The sequence below is a fragment of the Tursiops truncatus genome, chromosome 18, assembly GCF_011762595.2.
Source record: "Tursiops truncatus isolate mTurTru1 chromosome 18, mTurTru1.mat.Y, whole genome shotgun sequence".
Lineage (NCBI taxonomy): Eukaryota > Metazoa > Chordata > Mammalia > Artiodactyla > Delphinidae > Tursiops > Tursiops truncatus.
In genome coordinates, this window is record NC_047051.1 from 20,653,429 (window position 1) to 20,665,691 (window position 12,263).

The 12,263-nt window shown below is 32.4% G+C and overlaps 1 protein-coding gene across 9 annotated transcripts in view; it reads left to right on the forward strand.

Annotated features, from left to right (window-relative positions):
- Positions 1–12,263, forward strand: part of ZC3H13 (zinc finger CCCH-type containing 13) — a 91,457-nt gene that overhangs the window by 2,332 nt on the left and 76,862 nt on the right. For 6 of the 9 annotated variants that reach the window (XM_019936539.3, XM_019936543.3, XM_033843854.2 and 3 more), the window contains exons 2-4: positions 3,908–4,033; positions 4,365–4,474; positions 7,108–7,219. In XM_019936539.3, the coding sequence (XP_019792098.1) occupies positions 3,917–4,033; positions 4,365–4,474; positions 7,108–7,219 (339 nt within the window). In that variant the 5' untranslated portion in view covers positions 3,908–3,916. Of the gene's footprint in view, positions 1–1,178; positions 1,349–3,907; positions 4,034–4,364; positions 4,475–7,107; positions 7,220–12,263 lie in introns of all 9 variants that reach the window. The other 3 variants (XM_019936540.3, XM_019936542.3, XM_019936548.3) reach the window with 3 other exon arrangements.

The window sequence follows — 12,263 nt, forward strand, 5'->3', positions numbered from 1 at the left end:
ATGGTGCTACTTATCCAGATTAAAGTGTTTTATGCTTTCATTTATGCTACCGGAAGATGAGAACTCAAAAAGATGTAATTGTGGATTGCAGTGAGAATACTAGAACTAATAAGTTTTACTGACAAGATTTTAGTAATCAGGGTTCAGAAATAATTTAAAAAGAGGCCCCTGTGTTTCTCCCTTCTCAGTCATATTTATAGCATGAAGCTATGAGTACATTGTGATATTTGTAAGTTTCCGGGGGAAGGAGGACATTTCCCATTTATTAAGACTTTTTGTTGTGTCTTAATAGATTTAAACTTTGTGTCCCATGTTTTTCATTTTCTTTATGCCGCGCGGCTTGTGGGATCTTAGTTCCTCTGACCAGGGATCGAACCTGGGCCCTTGGCAGTGAGAGCTCAGAGTCCTAACCGCTGAACCGCCAGGGAATTCCCTTCATTTTCTTTTTCAGTTGAAAAAATATTAAAACTTCTGATATTTATTTACTCTACAAATGGAGAGGAGAAATAGGAGAATAACTCAACAGACTTTTACCACTGTCACTCTGGCTTTGCTAATAATGCTCGTGTTTGGGAAAGACATAATGTGAGTGGGAGTGTGATGGTTACTTAAAACTAAAGAATAAATTGAAAACTGAGGGAAAGCCTTCAAAGTCTCTGAGATAGGGAAGACTTTAATATTTATATTTTTTCTTATTGTTTCTAATTTTTCTCATATATTTTGAAGCATTTACTTCTTATTGAAGTCTGTTCAGATATTAATTTGAAACAGTTTTCCTCCTCTCATTCAAATCTACATTTTATTCTTTTGTGGTTTATCTTTCTCTTTGGGCCCAAATTTTTAGAGTGAAAATTCTAATCATCATATTAGATGGTAACATAGTTTTAAATTAATATATATGAGCAAATGTTTTCCTCGTGTACTGTAGGTTATGTGTATATATTTAGAAAAATGGGATTTAAAATATTATATTTTGTATTTGCAGGCATAAGGCATTTTATCTGTGCAAAAATCATAAATGTTTCATAATAATATTTAGATAATTTGTTGACTACTGATAGAAGTTCCTAGATAGATGATCAGAAGAATTTCTGTTTCTGTCAATTAGAAAAGTTCAATTTCTACTTTTTCTTTTATTGCCTCAGGGTTTCTTTTCTTTCTTCTTTTTTCCTGTCTAGGACCTCCCTGTAACCTAGACCTGGTCCTCAAACTCAGTGTCATTTTAGGCCAAGGTCTGACACAGTTGGACTCTCTGAGAAAAGAGAATACGTCTTTACTTCATTGCTGTTCTTCCCTGAGTTGGAAGACTCAACAGTAGCAGAAGTAAAACTCCTGGGATAATCACTATGTAGGTGAATCTTGTAGTTCTTGATGTCATCTGTAAGAGCTACCTTGTCTCTGTTGGAAGGAACTTTTTTAGTGTCAAGAATACAAGTAAAGGGATAAGATTGGATCATTAGTCCTCACTTGATTGTCTGTCGCAGTCCAAACCCTTTGAAGTCTTCAAAGCTTATGTTAGGGATCTAGGATGGGAGAGAAGCTGTGAGACCCTGCTTTCCAGCAGTAGGTCAGAGGAGGAGAGGAGTGCTGATTCAAGCAACAGATTATAGGTGGGGAAGAGAAACCGTAGAGTTAATAATACCTGGAGCCCTCAGAAAGACAAGAAAAGAGATATGACCAGTGTTTCAAGTATAATAATAAATAGCTTGTTACCCCAGTTGTGCAAAACACTACTGTTGATTTTTTTTGGAGGAGGGAGGGTGTGTTTGGAGTAGGGGCATGTTGGAGATAGAGATTTTGGGGGCAGACCATTTCCACTGATAGTGGAAGGAAAAGTGTAAGCTTAGGGTTACTTGTCTTGATGCAGTGTGGTGGGATGGTGTGCCTGTTTCCCAAGTTGTAGATAACTAATAATAACTAATAAGAAACTTTTAGAACACATTCATTTTTAAGTTTATTAATAAATGTTTTTAAAGTTGAATTAATGAATGAGGATTTCAATGTACACCTGTATGTTTTTATAGTAACAGATAATGAGACTTTAAAAATTTGTTTTTGTTCTAACTTTTTCCATACATTTTGTTACATGTTTACTTCTTATCGAATCTTACTTATAAATTATAAAAAAGTGTTTTTCTCAGTTAATCAAAGCTCTACGTCTTCTAGATCTTTCTCAGCTCCACTTATCGCTTATCTTGGCTTTTATTTATGTTCAGTAAGTCAAATGTACATGTGGAATTTACCAACTTTTCCTTTATAAATTCACATTTGGGCTGAGAATAAGCTCAAGAAAAGTTAAATCAAAGATTATCTTGCAATACTCACTATAGTGTGGAGGGTGGACCTCATAGTTCCTTACTTGATGAACAGTTGATACATAAGTGATTTTATGTTGCACAAATTCTTGTCCACTTATGTGACACTGTAATTTTTTAAAATTTGTAATTACTTTCAAGTTACCTTTTTTGAATCACTAAAAATTGATTGTAATCGTAATTAATGATTACATTGTATATTAGAAAATAAGAATATAAATTTTTCCAATTTAAAACTACCATATTATATCATATCATATTTTCCTTTTGGTTCATTACCTGTTAATTTGTCAAATGTCCATATTCTTTGGACCTTTTCAAAGTGTGACTTGACAAGAAGTATCTAACTGGACCAAACATTGTAATTTTTTTTTTTTAAGTTTTGATTCTGTACTACCATGATTTAATTTCCTTTTAAGTGATAGGACCTTACTTTGAAACCGCATTAAAGAGCATTTGTGAACTTTATAGAGACCAGTTCTTTACCAAATGGAACTTTTACTTCTTTAGTTGACATCATTCATTCTAGTAACTTTTGACTACTAACAAAATTTCAACTAATATTTAGTGTATAAAGTGTGATACGGTTTAGTTCCTTTTTCTTTCTCTTAGGCAGTTCCTACCCACTTCTCACAGTAGTGTACTCTCTAGATTATTCTAGGTCTAGAATTTAACATTGTTTTCTAACATATATCATAGTGCTGTTATCTGATATTTTCATTTCTAGTTGAATCACCTGATTGTATATTTTAGTTTCTAATGTTTTATTTACTTTTGTAAAATATTTTTATAATTCATCTTTCTTTTCTTGTTAATAATAATGGTAAATAGCCTGTTTATTTCTTTTAGCATCTTTGACTTTTATGTCAATTCAGTGCAGTATAGATTATCAAAACATCTTCACTTTTTCTAGTTCTACAGCCTGTCATATTTTGAAAGAAGGTCACTTATCAACATTGAGGGTTTTGTTTTTTGTATTATTGCAAAATAAATTTCCTGATTATGCTGTTCTTCTTTGGCTTCTGTAAGACAAAGAAGATATTTAAATAGTATTTTTCTCCCAAGCTGATTTTTGGGACATAGCTGATGTTATCACTTAAACTGTGTAAAACATAATTTCTACTCTGACTAAAATTCTTACCTGATTTTATTTTTGGCAAAGCTTTCTTTAACCATTAACTAGTTGATGGAGAATGATAGCATAACTTTCTTTAAAAGACAGTTATTAAATTTTGAAACAACTTTTATAAGGAACTTAGAAACTAAACATTTTATAGTGTGTTTTCTGAAATTGAATGTACTATGGAAACTTAACTGTGTGAGTAGAATCTTACTCACTCTGTAGAAGAGGTAAAATTCTAGGCAAAAGATTCAAAATTGTTCTAAATTCACTAATAAGGTATGTCTTAGAAGATAGTTTCTGTTTACCTCTGTTTACTTGTGACCTCTCCTATGGCTTTTTTCTTCTGAGAAAAATCCCCTGTAATTTTGCAGTGTTATCTTATCTACCATTTTATCTACTTGTAAGTTATTGGCTCAGTTATTTAAAACTGAAGAATTTTACAGTTTGCCTCTTTCTTTTTTGGTTAAAGTAGTACAAAATGTCAAAAATTAGAAGGAAGGTCACAGTGGAAAATACCAAGACCATATCTGATAGCACATCCCGAAGACCCAGTGTATTTGAGAGGCTTGGACCCAGCACTGGCAGTACAGCAGAGGTGAGTTGTCACTAGTACAGTCACAGGGGTTCTCTTGAATTCCTGTACTTCAACTTCTTATTTATATCACAAAAGTGAATAGGTTGTTGTATTGTAGGAATATTGGTTTAGTAAATTTTTTAAAATGTGTTTCATAAAAAAGGAGTGAGATGGGCATTAGGGTTTATGGGCTTTTTTTTTTTTTTGATGTTTTTATTATTTGGGGAGTAATATATCTCAGGTTAGTTGGAATTTTGATAGCATTTATTTAAATTTTGTCCCACTAGCATCTTTTTTTCCAGAAATAAATATGACTAAATATGAAATTTACATAGTAATATCTGTCTCTTAGACACAGTGCCGTAACTGGCTGAAGACTGGCAACTGCCTCTATGGAAACACATGTAGATTCGTACATGGCCCTTCACCCCGTGGTAAAGGTTATAGCAGCAATTATAGAAGGTAAATTGAGAACTTTGAATTGTTCATATACTATTAGAAGATGGCTTTTGTAATTTATCTAGTATAAAAATCTGAAATACTACCATATGTTTGGTCAGATTTTCTATTTTGGTGGTAGTCTTATCAATAGCAAAGATCGACAGGATCTTTTTAGTTGTTAATTTCAAGATTAATAGAGATGTTTGCTTTAAAATTAATTTGCTCAAAAATTTGTTTTTGTAATATATGTATGGCTTACTTTCGTGCCCTGCCCCGCAATTATGTATTAAAGTGCTGTTTAAGACGGCAGAATTTCATGGATTTGCTTTTAGTGAGGAGAGACTACATTCAACTCTTAAAATAGTAGAATTTAAATAAGTATAATTTTAGCTTTTTAAGATGTTCTAAATTCAAATCGTAATTACAAAAGATAATCTAATGCAAGCTCTGTAGGTTAAAATGCATTTGCCAAATCTCTTATCACAATATATTGAGGTAAATGAAAGTATGTATTTATATGTGGATAAATGTACTACCTATTTAGAATATCATTTTTCCTTTAATAAAGGCAAGGCTAAATTAGACTTTCCTAACAAAAATCTTTTATTTTTCTTTTGGCTCCCTCATGATGATTTTGCTATGGTGTTTAAAGATGTAACATACATAAAGATTGTCACAAAAGCAGTTTAAACTTGATTGGTAAACAACTGATTTACCTAGTCCTAAAATTGAATGTGCTGATTGCTTTGGCTTCAGTGACAGTGTAAAAACTGAACATTAGCATTTGGAGATTTCCTTTTTAATTGGGTGAATTTTTGTGTATGTGTATGGATTTTGAAGTTTAACAGAACTTAAAATTCAAAACCTTAACATTAGCTGACTTTCTGTTCACTTAAATGTTGTACATTTTTAGGTTATTTGTGATGCTGAGTACTCTGTTTTATTTGTATTTAGATTGTCATCTGTCCCTTCTGTCAATGTGGGAAAGTTAGTCTTTATAAGTTTAATACCTGTATAAACAAACACATACCTGGGGAAACTGTTTCAATAATTTTAATGTTTTGCTTATATTATTACTGTACTTTTAATACATGCTTTACTTCATCTGTGACATTAACATACTCAAAATTTTTATACAAGAGATGGTTGTGCGGCAAATGGGCAGAGAAATTTGTCTAAAATGGAAAAAAATAGTGTCATTACTAGATTTAGAATAAAGGATTTTTTGTTATAATTTTGCTATTTTGTGCATTTTTTCCCCAATAACTTCCTTTGTATTTGTGTATTTTCCCTTTTTTTTATAAGGAAGAAAAATATATTTCATAATGTGATTCAGAGATGGAAAGAAAAGTAATGTATTTCAGAAATGCTTACTTAGTCACAAATCATTTAAGTCACTGAGCATTCACTGTATGTAGAGCATTCTGTTAGGTACTGTTTAGGATAGAAACAAGTTTATAATACACTGTCTTATTATTTAAAGGAAACTAGGGCACATAAAATTTACATGTGCATCATAATTATAATTTAAAGCATTTAAATGCTTGTCCTTAATAAGATCCATTTACCAGTTCAGCTTTAACTGTTAAAACATTTAATATAGATTTATAAAATGTGCATGTAAATGTTAATGAGCTCCTTTAAAGTGAATTGACTGAAATTATTTTTTCACTAATCATGTGATTTGTATTAATGATTGATAAAGGACTCGATTTGATTGAACAGCTATTACTTGAAATAGATGTCAATATTTTTGTAATCTGTTTATATTTTTTAAAAACATACACATTTTTTTTTGGTGGCTAAAGAGGGACATATCATTCCTTAACAACTGTTGCCCTCTTTTAATGGTGCTCTAGGAATAGTCTATAAAGGCAGTGTGTTTTCTACCTCTGCTTTATTTTTCTCACTTAGTGATGGTGTGAAAATAATTGAACATCCATTTGTCAAATTGCTAATATAAATTATGAAGCTTTACCAGTGTTAAATATAAATATGTATATTTTTCCTTAATTAAAAACAAGAGTATAAAAGCAGAGTATAAACTCACTGTTGAAAATCTTGCTTTGAATTTTTCAACTACTTTCTACTCTGAAATAATTTCAAATTTAAGAAGAATTGTAAGAATAACATTTGCTTTCATTCTTGAGATGCATAAAATATTTTCACAGTTGTTGATGTTGCATCCAACCGTATACATGTATATGATAATACTGTTGTTTCTAGATTAATTTTGCAGTGCTGTGGTTTAAAACTTTACCTTCCTACTTTTTGCTTTCAAATATAACTAATATATTTATGTGATTCATAGGAAAACAAATTAAGCTATTAATTACAAATTCCTTTCTCTCAACTCACGTATAGTTTCTTATTAATATCACCAGTACCTGCCACCCCATGGAGTTTTAGTGTATGCATTTTGGTTGGTATTGGGAGAAAACTTGTAAGTGATGCTTATATTTTTTTATATATTAATATATAAACTGAAATTTATTAATTGTTTTTCTGAACTTTAGGAGCCATGGATAGTAGAAAAACTATTTTGAGATTTGTGAGGTTATTTCTGTAAATATATTCTTATAAAATGTTATATAAATATAGATTTTTGTTGTTTTGTTTTGTTTTTTGTTTTGTTTTTGTTTTTTGGTTCAAAGGTCACCAGAAAGACCTACAGGGGATCTTAGAGAAAGAATGAAGAACAAGCGCCAAGATGTGGACACTGAGTCCCAGAAACGAAATACAGAGGAGTCATCCTCACCTGTTAGGGTAGGAATGAATTTCCCCAAACAAAGTTAAATTTCAGTAGTGATTTATTATTTATGTTCTATTTTAAATATTATCTTGTGTGCTAAATATATGGTAAATGTGTAATATTGCATTACAGTGTTCTATATGGATAATGTAATTTAGAGGGAAAAAGTCCTCTGGAAAAACATAATTCTTACCGTTTTAGTTCTTGGTGGTAGTTAAAATGAAGGGATCTGGTTGGCAGAGCTCAAGCTGAACTTCATAGGGTTTCTGTGCCATGGTGGACATCATGAGTATTTAAATGTATTCTTAAGTTTTTGGAATTCAGCCAGCCATCATTTCCTGCTTGCTTCCAAGAAGAGTTGAAGTGCCTTGCAGTACAACACTTTTAAATTAAAACAGTGAAGGCAAGGCATGGTGGTGACAGAAACTGAACTAGAAAGCACATATGATCACAGAATTTAGTGGTGAAACCAAAAGAGAAGCACAATTTATGATGTAGTTTATTGATTAAAAGAAAACATAGATGTTTGTCAGGAATGGAAATTTCCCAGATCTAATTTTTTTTTAAAAGAAATTTATCGTGCTCTTGTGTGTGCATTTGCAATGAATTTATTGAGATACAGTTCATCCATTTAAAGTGTACACTTGGGCAGCTTTTCACATACTCAGTCATGTATCCATCACCACAGTCTATTTTAGAACAATTTCATCACCCCAGAAAGAATACCCATAACCTTTAGCAGTCATTTCCCTAGCCCCTCAGTTGACCACCAGCCCTGGGCAAACACTATTCCAGTTACTGTCACTGTAAATTTGCCTATTCTGGATATTTATATAAATCGAGTCATACAATATGTGAGTTTTTTGGTCACTAGTTTCTTTCACTTAGCATAGTGTTTTCAAGGTTTGTGAAAGATTAGGGGATGTATCAGTATTTCACTTCTTGTTTTTGCCAAATAATATTCCATTGTATTGAGATATCACATTCTTTTTATCCATTCATCAGTCGATGAATGTTGGGGTTGTTTCCATGTTTTGGCTGTTGTGAATAATGCTGCTATGAACATTTGTATACAAGTTTTTGTGTGGCCATATGTTTTTATTTCTCTTGAGTTTATATCTGGGAGTGGGATTGCTCAGTCATGTGGTAACTATGTTTAGCCTTTTGAGGAACTGCTAGGATGTTTTCCAAAGCAGCTGCACCATTTTAAATTCTTTACATCAGTGTGTGAGATTTCCAATACTCCACATCTTTGCCAGAATTTGCTGTTAATCTAATTTTTTGATTATACCTATCGGTAATCTCATTGTAGTTTTGACTTGCATTTCTCTGATTGCTAGTGATGTTGAACATCTTCTTGTGTGCTTATTGGCCATTTGTATATGTTCTTTGGAGAAATGTCTATTCAGATCCTTTGTCCATTTTTAGATTGGGTTGTCTTTTTATTGTTGATTTGTAAGAATTCTTTATGTATTTTGGATCCAAGTCCCTTATACATATGATTTGCAAAAATTTTCTCTATTCTGTGGGTTGTCTTTTCATGTTCTTGATGGTGTCCTTTAAAAAATGTTTTTAATTTGATGAAATCCAATTTATCTATATTTTTGTTGTGCTTTTGGTGTCACATTTAAGAAACTTTTGTCTAATTCAAGGTCAAAGATTTATGCCTGTGTTTTCTTCAAAGAATCTTAGAGCTTTAGCTCTTACATTTAAATCTTTGATCCATTTTGAGTTAATTTTTATTTATGGTGTGAGGTAAGGGTCCAACCTCATTCTTTTGCATATGGATATCTAGTTGTCTCATTATAGCCTTTTTACGAAAGTTACTGAATTGTATAAGCAGCAACCTCTTTGATAATTTTCGATATATAGAAGCTTTCTTTTGGCTATTTTGATCCTTGAAAAAAAGCTGTGTCACAGTTTTATATTATAGTTTGTAAACATCTTTGGGGACTTAAAGTAATGCAGTCTTAAGTATGTAGCTTCCTAATGTCTGATATGATACGTAAAACCGTTTTAGAAATCTCAAATGGTAGTTCTCAGCTGGCGGTATGTATCAAAATCCTTTTGGAGGAGAAATGGTCTTTTTCAAAATACACACGCAGGTACTTTACCCTTAATCTACTGAATTAGAATTTCTGGGTAGGGGCTGAGCATGTGTATTGCATTTTGAAATAACTTTTTATTTCAGAATAATGAATGGACTCCATGGTTTGCTGGTATATGTTTAACAACCACTCAGAAAAAAAGAAAGCCATACTTTGTAGGATTTACCAATTTCTTTGGTGTAAATACTCCCATCATGGTCAGTTTCAGGCTACTAAAATGGTATCACTGAATACAGAGTTGGGAAGTGTGGGAATACACACACACAATAAATGTAATTAACCACAAGAGTAAAGTGTACTGAAATATTTGGGAAGTGAGTTTTGAATAATTAGTACTGTTGGTTTTAATATTACTTATTTAATTGTTTTTATGATTTAATTTTTAGTTACAGCTTGTGCAGTTCCTAAAAATTTAACAGTTAGCTCTTGTGTGTCAGTGTGAACTGGCTCCAGCATACCACTAGGTAGATTGTACTTAATGTAAAGGGCAGACATCTGGAATTCATATTCTGAACACGTTACTTTAGGAATTATTTAATGCTACTGTCAGTTTCTTTATCTGTAAAATGGAGATGATAGCTATATTATTGTGTTGCTGTGAAGAAAATATATGTAAAACAAGTATCATGACTGACTCTTCCAATGTGACAGCCTAATAAATGGTATTAGAATAGCTCTTAGCCTTTTTTCTCAAATATAAATTGGTTTTAGGCTCTTAATAGGAGATGAATATCGGCATTGGAGATTGAGGTTTTTAACAGATATCTAAGTGTAAGTAGTTGTTGATTGTAAAGGTTTATATGTTCAGCATATCGTTTTAGTAGACAGCAAAGTTGGTATTTTGTTAAGACATTTAAATCCTGGTTCTTGCTTTCCTTAGATGAGATAGTCCTCAAAGGCACTTAACTTCATGCACACCTAAGGGATAAAGTCTCAAGATTCAAGAGTAGTCAGGTTTTAGGGAATTCACTATCCAAACTTAGAGAAAACTGTTAATAAGTTAGGATAGCAGGTATTAATTATTTTGAGTGCTATATCTGGCACGAAAACAGGTGCTGATCATTTCTGTGGTACATTCCCTATTGTAACATGTGTGACTCTTGATCTTCACATAATGAATTTCTATGGGAAAATCAGATGTAGTTTATGTAGGGGCAAGTATCGCATAGATAACATAGCATGGCTAAGATAGGATGTGTGTGATTTTCTGCAAACTAATCCCACCGTTTCTCTGCTATTGGCCTCAACTCCAATGTGTCTGAGGTTGATAAACCCTGAACTTGTGGAGAGACCAATTCATAAATAGGTAAACTGTAATGCTATAGACTGTGGTAGTATGTCAGAGAGAGAAGAGCAAAGCTCACAATGGAGGGAATAAGTAACTGCCTGGGGAACCAGAGGAAAATGACATTTGCACTGGATATTGAAGGATAGATGGGATGAAGGAGGGAATGGGTGAGAGTCTAGGAAGAGGAAGAAAACCAACACAATAACAATATTTTAAAGGACTTGTGTGTTTGAGAACCTGTGAAGCTGTGCACCTAGAGTGAAAGAATTAACGGCATGTGTATGTGAGATGAGGGCTGAAGAGATCTATCTTGTTTACCAATTCATCTCCAGACCCTGGAACTAGTAAGTTCACTTACTGAATAAATGAAAAGTGATTCTGATGTGCAGCCATTGTTGAGAACTCCTGATGGTCTCAGGTCTGCGCTGTCCAGTGGGGCTGTTGAGCACTTGAAGTGTAGCTAGTCTGAATTGAGATGTGCTGTAAGTATAAAATACATACTGAATTTCAAGGACTTAGTATGAAAAAAAGAAAGTCAAATATCTTGTTAATAATTTTTTATGTTGGTCATATGTTGCATTGGCAATATTTTGGACATGTTGTTTGGTCTAGGTGATCAGAACCATGCTTAACATAATGGAACTGAATTTAACATGGTGAGAGGCTAATTTGAGGTATTGTCAGTAAGATTTGATGACCAAAAGAATGAGTGGAGGGGAGGTGTTAAGCCTAACTACAGGCTTTCCATGCTATTAACTAAGATGGAAAGGCCCCTTTTGTACGCTAGACTCATAGCATCACAGACTACTAACTTTTGGCACTGTTTTCTGTATTTGCACAGACACTAATATGTTATTTTAGAACAGTTATGAAATAATAAACATATTTTTATGGTACTGGATACTTCTCACCAGTCTGTGGAACTTTTCAAATGCAGTCATTGAATTGTGTTTTCTTCTTCTATAACAGAGACTTGTTATTTTACATAATTCGAGCACACAATTAAAATAGCTTTGAAAGCAAAATTAGACCTGTGAATATAGAGTCAGGAGGAACATTCAAGCATTTGTTGATGATTAGGGCATGCATGTGCTATAGGGGATCTCTGTCTCTTAAGAGAAGCTTTGTGGCCACATTCAAGAAAGTATAAAATAATTCATCATTGTGGGAGGATATCTAATAGTTTAGGATTTAGAGGTGCACTGTGAGCATCTCTTGCTCACCTGAAATCTTACCTTAGAGCAGATGGGCAATGGTCTGAGTTTATTTGTATGAATTGATCTTTTAAAACATTTTTTTCTTTTTTAAGTTATAAAATACATTATACATTTACCATTTTAAACATTTTTAAGTGTACAGTTCTGTGGCATTAAGTATATTTACATTGTTATGCAATCTTTACCACCATCCATCTCCGGTATTTTTCATGATCTTTGTTTTTAATGTCTTAATCTTTTTTGTCAATCTGCTTTCTCATATATGAAATTAAAACCATTGGAATAATGTTTCAACTGATCTGTGTAATATATTTTAAAATATTTTTTCTTAATCATTTTAATGACCTTCTCTGGTTCCAATAATAAGTCATTTTCAGAAGTTTTTCTTTTGAGACTTCAGAATGATGTTCCCTTTTCCTTGTCCAGTATTTTTTCAAAGGTCATT